The sequence below is a fragment of the Elephantulus edwardii genome, unplaced genomic scaffold (assembly GCF_000299155.1).
Source record: "Elephantulus edwardii isolate Elephantulus edwardi_28Jun2011 unplaced genomic scaffold, EleEdw1.0 scaffold00496, whole genome shotgun sequence".
Taxonomy (NCBI): Eukaryota; Metazoa; Chordata; class Mammalia; order Macroscelidea; family Macroscelididae; genus Elephantulus; species Elephantulus edwardii.
Window position 1 is genome coordinate 299,801 of NW_006400246.1, and position 23,415 is coordinate 323,215.

General features: G+C 55.9%; 1 protein-coding gene across 1 annotated transcript in view; it reads left to right on the top strand.

Moving 5' to 3' along the window:
* The window catches only part of LOC102857278, a 36,283-nt gene that overhangs the window by 917 nt on the left and 11,951 nt on the right, over window positions 1-23,415 (top strand). The window contains exons 3-13 of the mRNA XM_006903035.1: window positions 650-836; window positions 6,034-6,241; window positions 6,769-6,864; window positions 8,221-10,093; window positions 11,423-11,609; window positions 17,466-18,227; window positions 18,316-18,644; window positions 21,858-21,979; window positions 22,036-22,165; window positions 22,915-23,062; window positions 23,170-23,230. Of these exons, the coding sequence (XP_006903097.1) occupies window positions 650-836; window positions 6,034-6,241; window positions 6,769-6,864; window positions 8,221-10,093; window positions 11,423-11,609; window positions 17,466-18,227; window positions 18,316-18,644; window positions 21,858-21,979; window positions 22,036-22,165; window positions 22,915-23,062; window positions 23,170-23,230 (4,103 nt within the window). The remainder of the gene's footprint in view (window positions 1-649; window positions 837-6,033; window positions 6,242-6,768; window positions 6,865-8,220; window positions 10,094-11,422; window positions 11,610-17,465; window positions 18,228-18,315; window positions 18,645-21,857; window positions 21,980-22,035; window positions 22,166-22,914; window positions 23,063-23,169; window positions 23,231-23,415) is intronic.

Here is a 23,415-nt window from a genome sequence, read left to right on the forward strand (position 1 = left end):
CGAGGGGACACTCACCCCGAGAGGGGTCACCCAGCCCGAGGGGACACTCACCCCGAGAGGGGTCACCCAGCCCGGGGGCACCTATCCCGAGGGTCACCTAGCCTGGGGAGTCACCCAGGCCGAGGGACACCCAACCCGAGAGGGGTCACCCAGCCCAGGGGCACCTATCCCGAGGGTCACCCAGCCTGGTGGGGGGGTCACCCAGCCCGAGGGACACCCACCCCGGGAGGCACCCAGCCCAGGGGCACCTATCCCCAGGGTCACCCAGCCTGGTGGGGTCACCCAGCCCAGGGGTCACCCAGCCCAGAGGTTACCCAGCCCAGGGGCACCTATACTGAGGGTCACCCAGCCTAGGGGGGTCACCCAGCCCGAGGGACACCCAACCCAAGAGGGGGCACCCAGCCCAGGGGCACCTATCCCGAGGGTCACCCACCCCGGGGGGCACCCAGCACAGGGGGGCACCTAGCCCAGGGGCACCTATCCTAAGGATCACCCAGCCCGGGGATCACCCACCCTGAGAGTTACCCGCCCCAGGGGTCACCCAGCCCGGGGGGGTCACACACCCTGAGAGTCACCTGCCCCGAGGGTCATTCACCCCTGGGGGGGTCACCCACTCTGAGGGGCATCCACCCTGGGGGTCACTGGCCAGGGCGACGAGTGCCACTGTTGTCGTGCCTACCCAAGGGGTCCCTGTGCCGGGACAGTGGACGCGTATCAGCGCCCCGAGCTCCCGCCTTCAAGGTGGGCCAGCCCCTGAGTGCGAGGACAGACCCTTGGCCTGCGGCGTGGGCCTCGCTGGGTCAGCGGGGAGCTGGTGTGGCCGCGAGGACGGGCCTGTCTGGAGCTGGCTGCTTTAGGGGCTTCACGACCTTTCAGGGTCGGATGTTTGTCTCATGTGTAGTGTCCGGTTTCCCTCGAGGCCACTACACCTGAGTGTGCAGAGAACGGGGGAAGGAGCTCAGGTAGATAGTGGGAGGAACTGCTGGAGGTCAGCCCAGCTTCGCAGCTCACCTGCCCGCTCACACCGTCCACACCGCCCTCCCAGCTCACTCTGTCCCCACCGTCACCGCCTCACACCGTCCCCCAGCTCCCACTGTCTACACCGTCCACACCGTCCCCCAGCGCACACTGTCCCCACCGTCCCCGACTCACACCGTCCCCCAGCTCACTCTGTCCCCACCGTCACCAGCTCACACGGTCCCCCAGCTCACTCTGTCCCCACCGTCCACACCGTCCTCCCAGCGCACACTGTCCCCACCGTTCACACCGTCCCCCAGCTCACACTGTCCCCACCATCCACATTGTCCCGCCAGCTCACACTGTCCCCACCGTCCCCCAGCTCCCACTGTTTACACCGTCCACACCGTCCTCCCAGCGCACACTGTCCCCACCGTCCCCGACTCACACCGTCCCCCAGCTCACTCTGTCCCCACTGTCACTGGCTCACACCGTCTCCCAACTCACACTGTCCCCACCGTCCACACTGTCCCGCCAGCTCACACTGTCCCCACCGTCACCGCCTCACACCGTCCCCCAGCTCACACTGTCCCCTGGCTCACCGTCCCTACCATCCCCGGCTCACACCATCCCCACCGTCCCCCGTGGGACCTGCACCCATCTGTCCATCCTGCTCCACGAGGGGCTGACCCTTCCTTCCCTGGCGGCTTCTCAGTGATGTCCTTCCCCTCTGGCCGCTCCTGATAATGCTTCCAAAGCGCGGGAGGCCAAGTGTCACCTCCATCCTCTAAGGAACATTAGGATTATATTTCTTCCAGGACAGATTTCTCTGCTCCTTGGCCAGTCTGGTATCTTCAGTATTGATCACAGCAGTTCTTGAATGTAATTCAAAGGCTTGTCCAGCTTTCACATGCTATAAAGCAGTTGCTTGAGTCAGTTGTGCCTCAAAATGACATATTTTCCACACTTTACAGAGGGCTTTTGCAGCAGATTTCCCCCATGCAGCTTGAAGCAAACTCACTGCTCTACAGGCGGTTCCTCCGGGTGCTGGCCTGCACCAAGTTTCCAAGGCTGGAACTACCCCCCCACCACCCCAGTATTCATAAGCACCCTGTTACAGATCTCAGGGCTGTCCATCTTAACGGGAATGATCGCCTGTCTGTCTCCCGAGGACTGGCTGAAGGGCCTGAATTCCCTGTCTTTCTCTTCGTGGCTGCTTTTGTCAAGTCGGAACTGACCCATAGCTGGCCCTCCAGCAGGTTTTCTGAGTGAATCTCACAGGAGGAGACTGCCCATCCTTCCTTGACAGCAACTGGTGGGCACGCCTTTGGGATTGCAGTTCACGTTCTTAGCACTGGGCCACCAGAGCTCCCTAAGCCCATTGCTGGGCTAGAAAACAGTGACACCTGCGTGGGAGCTGGGAGGACTTTGTTTTTCCTGGTGCTCTAACTCTGGGGGCCTTGTAAGAAGAAACTGTGCTATAATTCCAAAGCCCCGCAGTTCGAACCCACCAGCTGCTCTGAGGGAGAAAGACAGGCGGTCTCCTCCCCTGTGAAAACCTAACCGCGTGTCAGCAGTGGGTCAGCTCTGACCCAACAGTGTCCAGCAGCCTAAGCTTTACCCCTGAGAGGGCAACGATAACACTCATTTTAGTGGGAAATAGTTCTGCTTTCCTTCTTTAACAGATTGTCGCCTCACATGGGCGCCACCCACCAGTCCTGCTGTATATGTTTCTTTCCTCACAGTGTTGGGTGGTTGGCAAATCCAGAAAGACCTGGTCAGTCTTTGGACTCTGATCGAGATGTCACACTAGGAGTGCCATCCCCGGAGGCCTGGTTGGCGTCCATCTCAGGATGGATGGCAGGAAACCTCTATTCCTCCCCCTGTGACCACTGAAGGAACAGTTTAGAGGAGCAGTATCCTCACAGCATGGCAGCTGGCCTCCCCTCGAGTGAACCAAGATAGAGAGCCTTCCATGGCCTGGTCTCCAGGGTCACACTGTGTCATTCCCAGAATGTCCCTTTGGTTACATGTGTCAGCCCCCCAGGCCGTGAAACCAGGAGAAGGGGATCACTGGGAGCCCTCTGGAGGCCACTCCAAGAGATAGAAGCTCAAAGTGGGGGGATATGAATGTCTAGCTGAGGGGTACTGATTCTGTAGCCCTTGAAGTGCTTGAAGCAGGAGTGCAGTAAGCTTGGGCATGGACAGCAGGAGAGAGGAGAGGAGGAGGTGGGCCAGTGCCTGACGTGAGCTGGTCAGCAGTGGATGAACGTGTGGAGAGAAGAGGTCTGGGCACAGCCTCTCCTGACCAAGCCCAGCAGTGCTAGGAAAGGTGACGGTCATTCACAGCTGCAGAAAGTCTAAGGAGGGTTTCCTGGGAGTTGGTTCTGATCCCATGGCAATGGGTTCATTGTTGTGTTTTTAACGTTTGTAAACTTACTAACATTTTTCCTCCTTAAGAAGTTTGGGGAATTGGAATACAGTGTACAGCACAGGGCAGAAATCCTAAGTGTACAGTTTGGTCAGGCACCACCAAACGCACACGCCGTACAATCTGCTGACGGTCCACCCAGAGAAGATGCGTGGCTCCCCAGGTCCATGACCCGTCCCTCCGGGGCACCCACTTCCTCCTCTTCCTCCTCCGCAGAGCAGATGGCATTCAGAGTGCACACACCTGCGTTGTGAGCTTCCAGGGCTGTGGTGTCTGGTTTCTGTCATCTCACAGTGGTGAGGTTCCTCCAAGGCTGTTAGAGCAAACTATTGTCATCTTCCTCACTGAATCTGCCACACTGCATGCCCCTCCTCTGTGCTAGAATTTCATTTGGACTCTTTCCAGTTGGTTGGGATTTTTTTGTTTTGGTTGTTATTTTTTTAAATTGTATTATTTTTACATGTACCGTCAAATCAGATCTGAGATTGCCCCCTCCTTCTCCAGCAGAGCATCTGGTGTATTTGAACCTTGTATCTCTTGGATTGCAGTGCAGCATCTTGCCACTAGGCCACCAGAGCTCCCTTCAGTTGGTGGTTTTTATACTCTGAATATGCTCACTTCCTAGTGACGTGGTTAGGTTCTAAAGACAAGTTGTTATGTGAAAATAGTTTTTATGCAAAACAGAGGGTGACCACATCAGATGACAAGGCAGAGCGTGACTGCATCATTGGGGAACTGCCCACACCAGCACCTCTGCCCCGTTACCATAGACACCGTTTGGTGCACACTTTATGCGTATAGTAGATTTTTTATTACAGGTGCGTGTCACTGCCACCCATGGTGTGTTCTGTGAGACGGGACACCGCGCATGTGCAGGCAGTCCCCACGCAGTCCATCATGAAGTCCACAGGAAGCCCAGTGAAACATTTGTATCCAGGTCTGCAGGGTATAGACTCTGCACTCGGGGCTTTGCTCTCCACGACCTTCTGCATTAAAGTCTCGGGAGCCTGACAAACCCCCTGCTGCAGATCTGCATGGGATGCTTAGGACCGGCTCTGTCGAGCACCGGCCGGGCGGGCTGGGGCGAGCCCACAGCTGCACTGCCACTTAGAGCGCCCAGGCGCAGGGTGGCGTGTCTGTGGGTGTGTGTGCCTGGAGCAGGCTGGCGGCGGTGGCCCTGACGCTGCTACTTCCTCGTCACGTGCCTCTGTCACCACCTGGAGCCAGGAGTCTCTGAGCTCCAGTACTGCCATTGTCTGAGACTCGGAGAGTCTTCCCTGCCTAGAACCACACTCCTCTTCTCCTGCTTCCCCCGTCTCCTGAGGGCCATTCCTGTGAAATGCTGTCCTTTGTTTGCATCCCTCCCTCGTATGGTAATTCACCTTGTCCATCTGTCCTGTGGCTGACGGCTGACCCATGGGTGAGTTCAGTCTGAGCGATCCCCAGCCTCTGTTGGACCAGTAAGGCTTGTCTTTTTTAAACACAGATTCTGAGTTTTGCGTTACTTCTCCCCTTCTCTCCAGGACCTCTCCTCATGTTTTCTTCTAGAGGGGTCACTCTTGGTAGGCAGGCCCATCAGCTTCTGGTCTCAGGTCTCAGAGGTCGAGTTTAGTGGGCTCTATTAGATAATTGTCTCTCTGTGTCTTTGATTTTCCTCGCTCTTTCCTGCAGGTGTGGAGAGGCCAGGAGATACACTTTACAGGACATGTTTTAGATGTATTATAACAGCTTATACGAATGGCACATTTTCACAGAAAAACTTGACCTGTGTTCCAGATTCTCTCCTTAGACTGGCAGAGTCAACCAAAAGGACACAGCTGTGTCCCCTTGTCCTCAACTATCCTTTACACACATGCTCCTGTCCCCTCCGGTGCACAGAGACCCTGCCACATGACAGACATGAGTGAGCCTGGCCAGCCCAAGTCTGCACTCTTTTCTAGGAGGAGACAAGCCTTGGCTTATATCTGAGGGTTATTGGCGTTTCTGCTTAAGCTGCCCCCAAACCTTACTGCCGTATTGGACAGGACAAGTTTCAATCCCAGGAAGATTGGTGGAACCCCAAGACCGGACTCCTTAGTTACCCTTTGAACTTGAAGCAAAACTCACTCCCAAGGCTGAGCTGATTTTAGCCAAATAATAGACAGATTTTTAAAGTGACCAGTAACACCAGGGAGGTTCTCATCCCCCAGAGGAACCAGCCATATGCGATGAAAAGAGCAGCGTGTGTCCAAGGACAAGGCCCAGAAGACAGGAAGGGGCAGGACCCGAGGGCCAGTGAGATGAGAATTACAGAGAGGAAGTCGGAAAAGTGCAGTCTACCTTGTGGTAATTTTAATAAGTCATCAGACAAAATCCACAGGAATGGTCCAATAGAAAACCAGTTTGCTTTATAAATGTTCACCCAAATTACAATTAAAACAAGTACGAATTATTATTGTTTGTTTTTTAAAAAAAAATCGAACCATTCTTTAGCTTACAAATGCACGGGCCAGCATCCTCGGCTGGCCTTGCTGAGTGCCCTGTCCATCTGTCGTGACCAGGGCGTCAGCTGTGGCCTTGCCTGAATTGTCTGGTGTTCCTGTCAGGTCTGGGCCTGTGTGCAGAGGTTGAGTTGGGCCTGACTCCTGACCCCTTCCTTCCCTCAGGACACTGTCTCAGCCTTCCCCATCCTCCTGAGACCACTAATGGACACAGTCCAGCTGACGAGACCTTGTGTGGCATTTCAGGAGCCAGTGACCTTTCGGGATGTGGCCGTGAACTTCACGCCAGAGGAATGGGGGCAGCTGGACCCTGCCCAGAGGACCCTTTACCGCGATGTGATGCTGGAGACCTTTGGGCATCTCGTCGATGTGGGTAAGGCCTGCTTAGCCACAAGCTGAATGTCTCTGCACACTCCACAAAGTCACGATGGCTGTGAGACAGAGAGGAACTCCCCAGTCATCACACACCACAGAGTCACCACAACTCTGGGACAGACAGGAACTCCACAGACACAACGACTGTGAGACACAGAGGAACTCCCCAGTCATCCCCACACCCCACAAAGTCACGACAGCTGTAGGACAGAGAACAACTCCCCTCGGGGTTCCACAGCTTCATCCTCCTGAAGGGTGAATGGTGGATTTGAACCAGTGAGCCTTTGGTCGGTAGCCAAGTGCCTAACTTACTGTTTGACCAGAGCGTCAGCACCCGTTGGTGACCGGTTCCCTGTGGCGATAGGTAGTGTGGACCGGGCTCCAGCAGCGGCCTTCTCTGCTCTTCCACGTGGGCTCTGTGTATACAGGACGGCCTGCCCTGCTCTGTCTCCACGTCACCAACTGTGGCCCCTTGTCTTGGGAAGGAGTCTTGGGAAGACCCCTGTGTACGCTTTCTCTTTTCAGGGCCTGAGCTCCCCAAACCCGATGTCATCTCCCAACTGGAACAAGGCGCTGAGCTGTGGACAGCAGAGCAGGGACGTGACCAGGGATGCTGTCCAGGTGAGACTCCATCAGGCTGGAGCCCCTGCAGGGAGGGTGGTCAGCCCAGGCCTAAAGATTGAGCCCAGCTCCCAGGAAACATGAACATGTAGTTGTGATCACAGCTAAGATGTGTTTTAGCAAAGGCCATGAAGCAGAGTCCACAGGGGACCTGTGAGGTGACATGCAGGTACCCTGTGCAGGCTCAGTGCCCAGAGGAGGGGGACAGCACACTGGTCACTAGGCGTGTCCCATGTCCCCAGGCTCCTGAGCAGAAGCAGATGCTCGCGGCTACCACATTCTTTGCATAGAGAGCTACTCTCTTCAGTCCCAGGAAAGATGGGGTCTCTTGAAACCCAAGCATCAGGTCCCAGCCGAGGTCCAGCCTTACAGGTGGTCTTTTTCAGGATGGCAGTGTCCGGCCATCATGTGGCCTCAAAGACCCTGTCCTCCTCCTCTACCTGGAGTGTCCCCTACGTGTCATGGCCTCTCTCCTGTCCCTTCTCCCTCTGAGCTTACCCAGTGGTCAGATTCCCTCCTCCCACTCCCCCCATCCCATCTTTCTTTCTAGATGGTACCTTGGCTCCCAGCCATCTAGCGTGCCCTTCTCACAAGTCATCTTTAAGCATGAACTTGTCCCCGGGTTTTTTGTATACCCACTCGCTGTACTGTGTTCCCCACCTTTATTCTACTCTTATCACCAGGGATTATGGATTCAGCTACAAATAACAGAACAGGGAATTAGAACAACCCAGAAGAGAGGGAGGTCTTTTTCACAAAGCAAGAAATTCTGACACTGGCTCTGCATTTCAGTGATGCCAGCATTGACTGGCCTGTGACTATGTTGTATTTCCTCAGAACCACATGACGGCTGCAGCAGCTCCAGCCATCACACTGGACTCTAGGCAGGAGAGGGAGAAGTCGGGAGAAAGGCACCAGCCACATTCGTCTCATTTTATTAAAACTCCAGATGTTATCACCTACATCCCAACCTGACACAGCTGCTAGAGAGGCTGGAAGAGGGAGTGGGTGGACGTTACTGGCTTGGTCCACATTCTAGAAGGGGAACGTGGAGACTAATGTCAACCCGGTGCCTCCGACACCACCACTCGGGGCCTTTCCAAGCACTTTACAAAGTCCTTCAGCTGTAAGAACTGAGGGTCACACGGGACTGACCACCCCCTGACCTAGATTAGTGCTGCCTTAGAAAGGGGCCCCTGCTGTCACCTACCAACAGGTCCAAAGTCTCCCCTGGACAGGACAGGCATCTAGGCCTAGGTCAGTGCGCCGGTCACGCATGTCGAACACCTAGGTCGGCGCTGGGGGCGGGATGTCCGGCTGCGGCCCCAACCACGCACTGTTCTCTGCCTTTTTCAGGCTGGGAGGACCGAGCTGGAGACCAGGTGCCAAGGAAGGGTCTCTGTGACCCCCAGTCGCCCAGCGTCACGGAGAGGACAGGATTCCCGAAGGGTCCCCTGCAGCCTGCCGCGATGGGAGAGCAGCCCAGCGAGGACCAGGGCGCATCCGACGGGAGCCCGGGACGAGGGGGTGAAGGCATCCCCAGCTCAGCCCCGAGTCCATCGGAGGAGATGCCGGCAGAAAGCCGCCCGTGCGCTCCCGACGGCAGCTCCTCGGGGAACGCAGCCCCCGATCCCGACTGTGACTTGGCCCTCGACCCCGGCGTGGACATCTTGCAGCTGGCCAAGATGCAGCTGCAGCTGCAGCGCAAGCCCTTCTACTGCCCCGACTGCGGCAAGGCCTTCAACCACAACGCGCACCTGACGGTGCACCGGCGTATCCACACCGGCGAGCGGCCCTACGCCTGCAAGGAGTGCGGCAAGGCCTTCAGCCAGAACTCGTCGCTGGTGCAGCACGCGCGCATCCACACCGGCGACAAGCCCTACAAGTGCGCCGACTGCGGCAAGGCCTTCTGCCACAGCACGCACCTGACGGTGCACCGGCGCATCCATACGGGCGAGCGGCCCTACACCTGCCAGCACTGCGGCCGCACCTTCAACCAGAACTCGTCGCTGGGCCGCCACCGGCGCACGCACACGGGCGAGCGGCCCTACGCCTGCAGCGTGTGCGGCAAGGCCTTCTCGCGCACCACCTGCCTCTTCCTGCACCTGCGGACGCACACCGAGGAGCGGCCCTACGAGTGCAACCACTGCGGCAAGGGCTTCCGCCACAGCTCGTCGCTGGCCCAGCACCAGCGCAAGCACGAGGGCGAGAAGGCCTACGAGTGCCGCCAGCGGCTGCTGCTCCAGCACGCGGCCGCGCTGGCCCGGCGCGAGTGGACGCAGAGCCTGGGCGTGCAGGACGACAAGCCCTTCCGCTGCGGCCAGTGCGGCAAGGGCTTCGTCCAGAGCTCACACCTCATCCGCCACCAGGTCGTCCACACCCGCGAGGGGCCGCGTGGGCGGGGGCGCGGGCGAGGGCGAGGGCGCAGCCGGGGTGCACAGCCCCTCGGGGGCCCGTGCTCCACGGACAGCCCTGTGGACAATCAGTACCCCGGGGGCAGTGCTGTGAGTGGTGGGGGCACACACCCCCTCCAGAGCCCAATCCCCAGGGACAGTCCGTCAGACTGTGGTGGTGCACCCCCCATCCCGTTCACCCATCCCCGGGACAGCCCCGCAGACGGTGGGGGGGCGCACCCCATCCCGTTCACCCATCCCCGGGACAGCCCCGCAGACAGTGGGGGGGCGCACCCCATCCCGTTCACCCATCCCCGGGACAGCCCCACAGACAGTGGGGGGGCGCACCCCATCCCGTTCACCCATCACCAGGACCCCGCAGACAGTGAGGGGGCGCACCCCATCCCGTTCACCCATCCCCGGGACAGCCCCGCAGACAGTGGGGCGCCACACACTCTTCAGTTCCCTCATCCCATGGACAGACCGGTGGATAGTGGGGGCTCACCCCCCCTCCCGTTCCCGCACCCCGGGAACAGCCCCGCAGCAGGAAGGGGTGCACCCTCTCTCCAGAACCCACTCCCTCATCCTGGGTACAGCCCTGCAGGTGGTGAGGGTCCACACCCTTTGTCATTCCCGTACCCCGGAGAGAGCCCCATGGATGGTGGGGGGGCACCTCCCCTCCATTTCCCCTACCCCGGGGATGGTTCTGTACCTCCGGCCAGCAGGCCCCTGGCGGTGCTGGAGGTCCACAAGGTGATGCAGGAGAAGCTCCTGCCTGACACGGAAGAGCTGCCTGCAGACAGAGCCCTGCTGCTGGACATCAGGGAGTCCACATCGTAGGGACAGGCCGCCGTGTAGAGACGGGAGGCCCAGCAGTTTCTGAGGAGGCCTTGTTTGAGAAACACAGAACTTCCCCTCCCCAGACCAATAGCCAGAGTCATGAATTGCAAGTTCCGGGGACTGACACGGTACAGGACAGTGACGTGTTACAGGAGGAAGACCCCTGTGTTACAAGAAGGTGACCCATGCCTTACTGGACAGTGACCTGTGTCGTATAGGACAGTGATCCAGGTCATACAGGATGGGACCAAGAGCCACGGGATGACCAGTGTCTTAAAGGGTAGGACCCAGCTCCCAGGGTGCTGGAGGCCAGGAGCTCCCGAATGCAGGTGGCCAGGCCTTTCCCAGGATGTCTCTAGGCAGGCTGGGACTCAGTACCCCTCTCAGAACGGATATTTTGTAGTATTCTTTGTTATGCTACCATGAGTGCACAGGCCCTGTGACCTGCCTAATGTAAATATCAGCTTATGGCCCTATTTTCTAAAGCAGAATAAATAATTTATAGCAGAGGTGTGTGATGCATCGATGCTGTCAACGTGCACCCGGAAACCCAGTTTCACCGGAGGCTCAGCCTTCAACAGAAATACTAGGAAGGGCCTTCACAGGACAAACCCTTGGAAACTCAACAGACGCTATTGCATTTCTGGAAAATACCATGATTGTGGCAAAAGTTGTGTCAGTCTAAGCATGCAGAACTTGTTTTCAGTATCTGAGCCATTGTGTTGAGTCTTGGCTCACAGGTCACAGACAGGTGTTCAACCTCCCTCTCCACCAGCATCATCCCCACCCCAGGCCTGGGACGAAGACCTGCAGAATCCAGCCTCCTGTGCTGGGGTTGATTCTGACTCCTGCGGTAACGGGACAGAGCAGAGCTGCTCCAGTGTCCAAGGCTGTCCACCGTACAGGTGCAAACACCAGCCCTTTCTGCCCTGGGCAGCTCTTGGGTTCCGACTGGCCTTCTCAAAACACCCCAGTGCCTTTAACCTGTACCACCAGCTATCATTCGTGGAGGTCCACGGCATTCCATAGCAAGTGGCTGTGCCGCCCCACGTGGCTGTGTCTAGACACTGGTTTGGGCATCACCATGGGAGGAGGAAGGGGTGTTACTGGCACTCAGTGGATACACGCCTGGGATGCTGCTCAGACCTGGTCCCTCTGTCATTTAGGAGAGCCTGTCTGGAAGCTCATGTCCACACGATCCTGGCAGGCCTCTCCTGATCCTCCTCCGGGTCCCTGCACAGCAAACCAGGCACGTTGAGCGGCCCAAGCGCCGAGGCTTGTTTCTCAGATTCTTAGCGGGGACCAGGCTGCCCTTGCCTCTCCAGATGTTACTTCACCTCATGGACAGGTGGTGAGGGGCCTCAGGAGCAGGACTGGTGCACTCTGCTGAGGAAGACCCTTCACCTCGTGGACAGAGGCCATGGGGGCTCAGGGACCAGACTCCCGGGCTGCAGCCAGAGTGGGAAGAGCCTGCAGGATGTCCTGGACGTTTCTCTGGAGCCCCTCTGCATGGTCCATTGTCACGTCCCATGGCCGCAGGCGCCAGAGAGCATGACCACCAAGAGGGATTACAGTGTGGCCAGTGCCAGGTGCCCTCCCACCCCCCGGAAAACAGGGAGAGTGGAGAGGCTTCCTCTGGGGCTAGGTCCAGCAGTGCACACAGGAGAGGACCCCCACGCGATCGCCAAACCCGCCCAGTGCCTGAGGGCGCGGGACCCTGGCCTTCGGTGGCCCCTCTGCTCATCCCGCACCAGCAGAGCCACACGGAGCCACATGGGCGGGTGGCCCTAAGCCCAGTCCTCTGCTCCCAATTGGACCCTTATGTTCCACCAATGGGTGCACTGTGGAAAGAAGTCTTACACGGGAACAAATGCAGCGAGGTCGACGTCCAGCGTCCACCTGACCGAGCGCTGTGGGCTCACACCAGTGAGTGGACAGCACGTCCAGTCCACACACACCAGTCAGTCTGCAGCTGCTGCCCACAGATCGTCCGCTTCCACTGGTCAGTCTGCAGCCCGTGTCCACAGAGCATCCATCCCTACTGATCAGTCTGCAGCCTGTGTCCACAGAGCGTCCATCCCTACTGGTCAATCTGCAGCTGCTGCCCACAGATTGTCCACTTCCACTGGTCAGTCTGCAGCCCGTGTCCATAGATCATTCATCCCTATTAGTCAGTCTGCAGCCACTGCCCACAGATAGTCCACTTCCACTGGTCAGTCTGCAGGCTATGCTCATAGAGCATCCTTCCCCATCAGTCATTCTGCGGCTGCTGCCCACAGATTGTCCACCTCCACCGGTCATTCTGCAGTCCGTGCTCACAGAGCGTCCTCCCCTCCCTGTCAGTCTGTGGTCAGTGTGTAGCTGCTGTCCACAGCATCCATGAAGCCAGCCCTCTACCACCCACCGGCTTATGGGTGGAAGCAGCCCGCCCAGTGTTGAGCCCATCACCAAGTGGTCAGTCGAACCAGCCCTGACCCAGCACAGAGGGCCCACGCCTGGGGAGACGTGAGTGCAGCAGACCCTGCACAACTGCTTGGTTCTCATGGGGTAGTAAGCAGGAATCCATGGAATGGGGAGAGGGGCTGTGGAACCAGATCCTTGGGAAGGGGGCTCCCTTCTGCCCAGTGGGGACACCAGCCCCTGCTGCCTTCAGGTCAGGTGTGAAGAGCTTTGGTTCCACCCTCCTTGTTACACAGCGTCACAGACAGCGGCACTTGGCGCCCCCCATCCTTCCAGAAAGGTGTGCTGGTGGTACAGCGCCTAGTAACTCCCATAAGACCACAGCCTAGAAAACCCCATGGGGCAGTCGTCCCTGTCACAGGAGCCCCTCAGTCCGAAATGGCTGTGCCCCACACCACCTTCCCGTGGGAACAGCCGCTACTTATTCTCCCTCATGCAGGGTGAGCTGGTGTCCACCGGGAGGCAGGAGAGGCCCACAGCAGGAGTCAGTCCCGCTGGCACAACTCAGTTTCGCTTTTGCCAAGGCAGGAGTTAAGTTTTAAAACAAGTGATTTTTTTCAAAGACACTCTGTTGTCTCTGTCTTGTAATCAACCACAGGTTTGGGGTTTTTATTTCTTTTTTCCTCTTCTCCTCCCAAAATGTACTTAGAATGTAATGAATGAGTATCCAGAAATCCAGCTCTAATTCAAAGATGAAACACACGGTGCATATTTTTCCTTAGCTCCAGTGTGAAGACTTCCTTCCTTTAAGTTCTGGGAGTCAACAACGTTAACACATAACGGTTTTACTTTATAAACACTTCACAGGAGTTCCTGGATGGTGCCAGTGACTGAGCATTTCACTACCAAGCAAAAAGTTGGGGGTTTGAACCCATCCGGAAGGCACGTGGAAAGAGAGGCCACAGAACTCACTACCGTGCCCAGCAGCTATGCTTTATACACAGGGTGTGCGGTGATGTCAACAGCCTTCCTGTATTTGTCTTTTTCAGGTAGAGGGTTACTGTAACATTGCCAAAAGTCAGATGGCTTAATATAGTAAATATGTATCTGCTTATCCATTTAAATAGGAAAAGAGCTAGTTACTGTACTAAGTTGTGCTGGTACAATTGGAGAAAAACTAAAATAGGGGCCATGCCTCCCATCATATACAAAAAAGTCACTTAAAGTTGGTGCTGGAGAAGAGTATTGAACATACCACAGACTGCTAGGAGAACAAACAGGTTCATCCTGGAGAGGGTGAAGCTAGGCTGCTCCGTGGAGGCAAGGATTCTGAGGCTCCGTCTAACATACTTTGGACATGTTGCAAGGAGGGACTGGTCCTTGGAGAGGGACATTATGCTTGGTAGGGTGGAGGGACAGCGCAGGAGGGGAAGACCCTCTATGAGGTGGATTGATTCAATGACTGGGGTAATGGGGGTAGGTGTGTCAGAGACAGTAAGGTTGGCACAGGAGCGAGCAGGGTTTAGGTCTCTTGTATATAGGGTTGTTATGAGTCGCAAGTGACTTGACAGCATAAAACAACACTCATGGAAGGAACATTAAGGGAACATGTAGAGAACCTCATCCATGGCATAAATATGCCCTTGCAAACAGTGGAGGAAGACAAACTAGAGTGCTGGGACCTCCCAAGAGTTGTCTCTCACTGTTCTGGAGGCTGGCAGCGGGGGTTGTTTCCTACCTTCCTGGCATCACAGTTTCAGATGCTCCTCTCTGCCTCCGTCGTCTCAGGCTGCCTTCCTCTGTGTGCCCAAACCTCCTTTAATAATAGCCTAAGTGCAAGTTTACAAAGCAGGAGGCTTTCCCATCCAATCGTTCATACAGATGTTGTTCCAAGGCCTAATTACGGTCCCTGCGTTATAACCACACTTTCCCCACTCCCTTCCTGTGACTCTCATTGCCCTTCATCCTTCCATCTCATCCCTTCCTGCCTTCTCCTTTCTCCCTGGGAAACTTGACCTTTTGCCAGTGGTGGTTCTGAGCAGTCTGTGCCGTGAGTGACTGGCCACTTTATAAGCTTGTCTGTTGCTTGAAAGCTGAGTCATAGAGGTAAGTTTAGCTTCAGGCTCAGAGGGTTACTGAGGGCCATGGTCTCACGAATCCTTGTGGTCCCTCACGGCCAGCATGCTGGTCATTTCTCTCCAGCTCTGTCCAGAAGCCTCTGCTCTGAGCCCCTTCAGGGGTCAGCAGTGGTTACTGGATCCATCTGTATCTTCTAACCTTAGGGTAATCCTTTCCCTCTCTCTTCGAACAACATCAAAAGCCAAAGCCGCCTGGTCTTAGGGCCCCCACTCCCTGTGTCGTCTCTCCTGACACCACTCACAAGACCACATGGTATAAAACCTCATCCGTAAGAAATCGAGACACACCTCGTTTTACTGTTTAGCAGCTAATGCTTTTACTAACTGAAGGTTGTGGGAACCTCGTGTCAAACAAACCGTCAACCTAATTTTCCCAACAGCCCATGCATACTTCATGTCAGTGGTGTAATTTTGACAATTCACACAATCTTTCAAAGTTTGTCACAATGCTACTGCACACTCCAGGTGGCGGGGAGTGGGAGGGAACTGTGCATTATGTAATTGCACTGCTAACTGAAAGGTTGGTGGTTCGAATCTACCAGCGTCTCTGCAGAAGCAAGACTGGCCATCTCATCCTGTAAGATTCACAACCTTGGAAATGTGGAGGCTTCTTAGCACTGAGTCAACTCCACAGCCACAGGCTGAGGTGTTACACACTTTCCAGACCACAGAAAACAAGCCCGCTGCCATCAAGGAAATCTGTAGGACGGAGCAGAAACTGTCCCCTGAGGTTTCTAAGGCTGTGTATCTTCCCTTTAAGGTTTTCTTTTTAACTTTTTATTGTGTATGTGTTTGGAGGAGATTGCCTCTCCTTCTCCAGCAAAGCATCTGGTGGATTCGAACCATGTACCTCTGGGATTACAGTGCTGCCCCTAGGCCACAAGAGCTCCCTTCCCTTTAAGGTTTTAACAAGTAGAAATTAATCCTCTCGTAGTTGAGGAGGCTATTTCTAACTGTTGGCTCTGGAGGAAAGTCTCTGCAGCTTCTGCTTTCCTGGTTCCTTGGACATGTCTCGGCATCAGTCTTTTTCTAGACCTGGGAGGTTCTAAGAGTGAGACACACTCTCTTTTCTTGGTAGTGGTGAGGTCCTTCTCACCGTTCTTCTCTCTTTCCTGTGACCCAGCACAGAACACATCTTTGGCTGTGAATCTTTATGAAAACAAACTGTCTCGCTTTGTTCTCTCGTGGAACAGCAGCGAAGCGTGAACTGCCAGCCTCTGGGTTGGTATCCAGTGCTTAACCCAGTTACCAGAGCCCCTTAAACAGATAACAGTATCTTGTCCACCTAACTTCTACATGCACTGGGAAAGGAAAAAAAAAACAACCCCCACACCAAAAACCCCTCTAGGACTCACTTTATTGCAATATTCACTGTACTGTGCGAACTGCCAAATCTCTGAAGCATGCCCATAATCTCGCCATGGGGAGATTAACTCAGATTACTCAGTGTAATCACACGTTCTCAGAAATAATGGGGCGAAAGAGAGAAAAGAGATGTGATGAGGGAAGCAGAGACTGAAGCAACATGGGATCTCGAACCCACAAATGCCATCAGCTTCTACGAGCTGGAAAGGGCAAGGGAACGGATTCTCCCCAGGAACTTCCAGAGCGGCAGCTGTGCTGGCACCCAAGAGATCCATTATGGAATTCTGATCTCCACAAATGCAAGCTAATAGGGTTTTACTTGGTTGAAGTCATGACATTTGTGGAAACGGAGACAATTAGACTCTCTAGACCCAAATGGGACATTTGAACAGGGCCCAGCTTCACCAGGTAGCAAAAATAAGAAAGATAGCTCACACAAGTGATATTCTAGACACACAAGTCTGGGTCTCTCCCTTTACTGGTGGGTGGAAGGGGGTGTCAGAAGAAATATGGGAGGTGTTGGTGGCATGGAGTTGGACTTGGCAGAAGGCTCAGGACTGGAGAATCAGGAATCCCTGGACAAAAACCTCACAGTGGCACAGAAAAGGGTAGAGCTGGTAATTTGGATTAACTGATCCCCGTCAGAGATTGCCTTGGGCACAAAAGTGACGCCACGAAGCCTGGCTTATTGTGACAGATATTAGAGGTGAACCTTCTGGGGTTTGTGCCTTCCGCAGGATGAGGTGGGGCTACATGCAGAATCAAAGACAGGACAGCAACCAGAGCTGCCCGCAGATCACAGCCCCGGCCAGAGCGAGACAGAGTGGTGAGACAGGTCTCCACAAGGAAAGAGCTCCTGAAAGAGAAAACCGGGGGTGGGGCCGTGTACATGAAATCTCCAGAGCAGGGAAATTCATAGTGCCAGGAAATAGATGAGCAGGGAGTGACTGCCAGTGAATGTGACATTCCTTATCAACAGAAATATTCAGGAACGAGATGATATTAACTGACAATTCTGTGACTCTACTATAAACCCCTTATGTGCACCGTAAGAGAGTGAACTTCATGGTGTGTCAGTAATATAGCAATGAGCTGTAAGCAATGCTCTGTAATACGGAAAATGAGTTTGTTTTTTAAGTTTTTACCTAAGCCACAGTATGTTCAAAATAGAGCGTATCGATAGGAGTATTAAACATAAAAATGAAGAGTGGAAAGGGGCCAGGGAGGCGCGTGAGGCCTGGTAAAGAGGGAAACGGGGAGAACCAGGGAGCTGGCATCAGGGAGGAGGGAGAGGCAGCTCTCCCACGGGCTAGGTCCTGGTGTGCAGCTTCTGGTGCTGGAGGAGGTAGGAGCTGTAGCGGAAGGCCTTGCCGCACACGCCACACGAGTAGGGCTTCTCGCCCGTGTGGATGCGCTGGTGCTGGGAGAGGTGTGAGCGCTGGACGAAGCCCTTGCCGCACTCCAGGCAGATGTAGGGCTTCTCGCCCGTGTGGATGCGCTGGTGCTCCACCAGGTAGGCACTCACGCTGAAGGCCTTGCCGCACGCGGCGCACTCGTAGGGCTTCTCGCCCGTGTGGCTGCGCTGGTGCTGGCTGAGCTGCGAGCTCTGCACGAAGGCCTTCCCGCACCGGCCGCACGCGTACGGCCTCTCCCCGCTGTGCGTCCGCTGGTGGGTGACCAGGGCCGTCTTCCACATGAAGGTGCGGCCACACTCGGCGCACGCGTAGGGCCGCTCGCCCGTGTGGACGCGCTGGTGCTGGCTGAGGTCCGAGCTGCCCTTGAAGGCCTTGCCGCAGGACAGGCACTCGTAGGGCTTCTCGCCCGTGTGGATCTTGTGGTGCTCGATGAGGGTGGAGCTCTGGCCGAAGGCCTTGCCGCACTCCACGCAGCGGTACGGCCTCTCCCCGCTGTGCGTCCGCTGGTGGCGGATGAGCGGCGAGCTCCAGCGGAAGGCCTTGCCGCACTGCGGGCACTGGTAGGGCTTCTCGCCCGTGTGGATGCGCTGGTGCTTGCGCAGGTCCGAGCTGCCGCGGAAGGCCTTGCCGCACTCCCGGCACGCGTACGGCTTCTCCCCGCTGTGTGTCCGCTGGTGGAGCGTGAGCGTGGAGTTCTGGATGAAGAGCTTACCGCACTCTGCGCACTCGTAGGGCTTGACGCCGGTGTGGATGCGCTGGTGCTCGATGAGGTTGGACCGGCACCGGAACACTTTGCCACACGCGCCGCACAGGTACGGCTTCTCCCCGGTGTGTGTCCTCTCGTGGATGATGAGAGCCGACCGATGCTTGAAGCCTTTGCCGCATACGCTGCACCTGCAGAGCTTCGCGCCCACCGGGGCCTGTGTGGGGGCCTGCGAGGGGGCCTGCTTCCCGCCCACCGGGGCCTCCGAAGGGGCCTGCGAGGGGGCCTGCTTCCCGCTAGCTGGGATCTTCAAGGGCACCTGCTTCCCGCTTACCAGGGGCTGTGAGAGGGCCTGCTTCCTGGTCACTGGGGCCTGCGAGGGGGCCAGCTTTGGAGTCTGCTCTGCACTTGCTCCTGGCACATCTGGCACTGGGCCCTCCTCTTCCACACCAAGCACCTCTTGTTTGACAGCGCTGCTGGGCAGCCTGGTGCCCTCACAGCCTTTTGCCCCAGAAGATGTTTCCACGTCAGGGTCTGATTTAAAATCTCCTTCCTGGAGTAACTTTAATCCCTTTGTATCCTCCACAGGGTCTCCGCCCCTGGTCCTCTGCCCCATGGGTGTGCGCCCATCGGTGAAGGCTGAGTCCAGAGAGACCTCATCTCTCCCCACCTCCATTACTCTCCCCTAAACTGACCGCAAGTCTTTGGATTGACCCTGTGACCGCCCTGCCTTACTCCCAAAGAACTCAAGACCACAAATGTTGACTTTGTTGAAGTTGTCTAAACTGCAAGAAAAAGAAAAATAGAAAAAGATTGGTAAAATGAATGGAAAAATGATCTCCTGGATTTTTTTATTACCTTTTTCTTGTGATTTGATAAAAATTTATCACTCCTTATCATATATATCCTATTTTGCGGTTCATCTCAGTAAACGCTCGGCTAAGAGCTGGACTTGGCTGCTAACCAAAATACTGGAAGTTCAAGCCTGTCCAGAGTCCTTGGAGAAAGACCTGCTGATCTGCTCCCTTAAAGATTATTGTTGTTGTGTGCTGTCAAATAAAACGCCCAGTGACCCATGACAAAAGATCTGATCTCCTTCCTGTCCTGTGCCTTAAAGATGATAGCCGAGTAGTGGACACCGACTCGACAGCACCCAGCAACAGCTCAGCCAGGGCAATGTGGAAGACTCGCCTTCTTGATTTTGAGTCTGGTTACATGACTTGATTCAGTCAACGGCATCTGGGTGTAACTGACTATGTTGGTCCCATGCTGGCCTAACACCCCTGGTATCTCTGCTGTCAACACACGGAGAATCTGCTGCATGTGCTCTGAGAGTGAAATGCAATGAGCATGGACCCAAGGCCAGCCCAGATCAGCCAGGCCCCAGATAACTTCCAGACACATGAGAAAAGTAAGCGAAATCTCCCCAAAAGAACTCCATTGTCTCCAAGTTAATTTCAACTCATGGCAACTGTGTAGGCCAAAGGTGAACTACCCCAAAGGATTTTCACGGGTGTAAATCTTTACAGAAGCTGACTGCCACACTTTTCTCCTGCAGAGCAGCCAAGTGCATCAACCAGTGGGCAGCCTGGGCTCCTCTAAACAAACAGGTTAAATAAATAAAACATATGACAAGAATTCTTATATACATTTATAAAATCGTGAATAAATGTATGTTAACAAGCAACAAAATAATGAGTATTAAATAACTACAGTAAATGAAATAAAACATGTTGTTGATTGCCTTCGAGTTGTGCATGACTTGAAGCCCCTCTACAACTATCAACATTTATCAAAGTTCATAGTTTCCAGAGGCATGTTGTTTAGGAAGCGGATGTCACTCTTGCTTCCAAAAATAAAATATAATACAGAAAAAAATAATAGAATAAATTGGTGCACAACACATCAGGCTGACAGAGAACCTACCAGCCACTGCATGCCAGAAAGATGGAAAGTCTTCTTCCACAAAAATTTACAGCCTCAGAAACCCAGTGGAGGGTGCTTAGGGGTCAGAGGTGATTCAACAGCAGTCGGAAGGTCAGCGTCACCTTTAGAGTTCTTGGACTCTTCAGACGTCCATGCCAGCTCTTCTCCTGGACCTAACCCTAACCGTAACCCTTTCTCTGCCTACCAGATCTACCTAACATTGTCTTTTTTTCCCCCCTTCTTCTTTCTTTTCTTGTGTACCACTGAATCAGATCTGACTGGCACACGAGGAGATTGTCCCTCCTTCTCCAGCGAAGCATCTGGTGGATTCGAACCACGCACCTCTGTGATTGCAGTGCAGCTTCTTGCCACTAGGCTAACACTGTCTGTATATAGTGTATATAGACAACTAAACTCCATGCACATCTTGCAAAGGCTGCCCTTAGATGCTTTTTAGGGCTATGGGAGCATACTGGTGAGGCAGTGAGATCTGCCTTACAAAGGACAAGTTCAGGAGATACCCGAGTGAACTGGCAAGGAATTCCAGATGTGTGTCATCCTGAGTGTGTTCTACAAGCAGGGCTGTGCACAGGCTCTGGACCAGACGTGACCAAGCCTTGAAAAGCAGCACTAATGGAGTATCGCCAGTGTAAGAGCCTCTCAGCTAGGGTGGTACCAGTCTCACCCTAACCCTAACCCTACAAAGAGCTAACTCTCAGCACAGAATTACTCTCCTCGAAGACTTCTCACCTCTCTCAGGGTAAAGCCCCACAAGCCCTGAATGATCTGTCCCAACACAGGCCTCACTTTAATCCCATTCACTCCATCTCCCAGCCCAGGCCTCCTCCCAGGTACCCACCTTGATCCCTGGCATTGGCTATGCCATCTGTCTGGTACCTCCTCCTCCTGGATTCCTCTCACTTATTCAGGCTTCAGCTCAGAGGCTACGTCTTCAGAAAATGGGCTTGTTTCTCTGCTTACACTCTGCCTCCCCCCAGGACATCCGTTCCATGGAGATAGCTCACATCTATCTTCCTTATTTCAGGATCCAGTCTTGCAAGGCTCTGGCTGTCGTGGGTGCTTCAGTCTCTGGAAAAGGACATATCTGTGTTTATTCTGAGCTTGGAGAGCCTGCAGGGTGTCTAAGAGGCCACAAGGAAAGATGAGGGTGTCAGTTGAGAGCAAAGACTATCAGGGAATCTCACAGTGGCTGAGGGACCAAATGGCTCAGCCCAAAGGCTTGACTGCACTTGATGGACTCGACCACCACCCTCCTCGTCCAAGTGCACACACAGAGGACATGGTCTGACGATCATTCGTGTCAACACTCATCATGTCACAGAAGGCGACTCACGAGACAATCTCCGTGGAAAACATTCTGGCCCTCTGACATCCTCCATTACCTTCCTATCCCTCCATCACTGTCCTGTCTCTGTTGCACAGACACCCCAGCACGATGACAGTCACACGCGGCTTTAGAGGGCTCACATACAGGTCACCCCGAGAATCACCTGGACACAGGGTGATAAGAGAGGCACACCCCTCCAGCCGGGTCCCCCAAGCCCAGAGGCACACCCCACTCCTGTCATGCACACTGGCTCGCTCTCCCTTCCCCGGGGTCCCCATCACTCATCCCAGCACCCCTCACCCCCTCATCCCTGCAGGCAAAGTTCCCTGCACTGGTACCCTCACCCCTCAACCCCAGCATCACTATCCCTCCCAGGGCACCTTCATCTCAGTACTGAACTCTCACCCCAAGACCTCACATCCGTCCCTCCTCACGTTCGTGCCTGCACCCCACTCCTCACCGCAGCCTGCATTCCAACTCCTCGCCCTTCTGGCTGGCACGCCCACCCCTCACAGCGGTGCTCCCACCGCTCACACACCTGCACTCCATCCTTCACCCCTCGCCCCGGCACCTCTTCCTTCACACCGGTACCCCACCCCTCGAAGCCGAACCCTCCTTCTCTTGCACGCCCCTCGCCCCCAAGCACCCTTCGGCTTCTGCACCCAGCACCGGCGGGGCCTCCGCGCACCGCCAGCACCGCCCCACAAAGGCCAGTCCCGCGCACCCTTGAAGACTACAACTCCCAGCGTGCCGCGGGCGGCCCAGCGGCTTCCGTGAGGCGCGGGGGCGCGGAGCACGACGGGAGTTGTAGTTCAGGCTGGTGAACTTGCCGGCGGAGTAGGCACAGGGGCTCTTCCCGGAATTGTCCGCTGGCCGCGGCTCCGAGGTCGATGGGGGTTCAGAGCGGGGTCCTAGCCGGTGACCCCCAAACCCTGAGGTTCAAGGTGGGCGCGGGGCCGGGCGAGGGAGAGGGCCAGGCAGGCCCAGAGGCCGCTTGTGGCTGTAGCAGGGCGGCGACTGGGTGCGAGTGGACACGCGGGTGGGTGGGTGGGTGTGACCGCAGCGGCCACGCTGGGGGGGGGGTGACCACGTGCTTCCGGGGTCAGGTCCGAGGCGGCGCGAGGTGGACAGTGCTGGGCGGAGGCAGGACTCGGGCTGCAGGGGACAGCGTGGAGGGGTGGGCTTGCTGACCAGGTGTTGACTCGGGTCAGCGTGTGTCCCTGACATGTTGGATGTGAGTGTCCGGTGCTGTGAGCGGGAGGACAGGCGTGTGACTGACCGGGGTTCCCAGGGACCCCCGTGGTTGTGCACTAGTTAAAGCCCTTCAGTACTGACCCCAGGACGGTGGTGTGAGCCCACTGGTCACCCGGGGGGAGCTGAGCGAGGCGGTTTACGTCCATCAAGCTCCGCGGCCCTGGGATGCCCGTGGGCAGCTCTGTCCTGCAGGGTGGCCCGAGGGTGGGAAGGGGACGGGACCCTGGTGCACATGATGTGAGAGGTTTGTCCTTCTCTGTGTCCACAGCCCACTTCTCACCTGGCTGGGCATCGGCTCCTCTGAGCTGCTGTCCAGCAGGAGCCATCAGGGTGGACACTGGCTGTCCGTTGACCTCCGGGCCCGTCTGGATGTGCGTGATGGGTCTCCCCAGGTAACGTCCTGGCAGTGCTCGGAGGTAAGTACCATTCTAGCCTAGGTCCAAGCCTGGAGACAGACGTTCAAGAACCTCTGCTCTGTGGACAGGTCTCTGTGTGGACAGCTGTGGCCTCCGCTTGCTGTCAGACAGTGTGCTGGCTGCACGTGGCCGTCAGGAACGTCTCCATATGGAGGACTCCCAGAGCGCGTGGACAGCCTCATTGTGTCCACTGCGGGCCCTGTTGGCCCCTGCCCCCTCTTCCCGTGCATCAGACAACACAGTCTCTAAGTGGACACTCTGATCTCCCTCGCCCTTCCCTGTGCTGGCTGTGGCCGTCGAGGGAGCTAGCTGGTCAGCACTGTGGCTCCAGCACCGCCAGGCCCGAGTCAGGA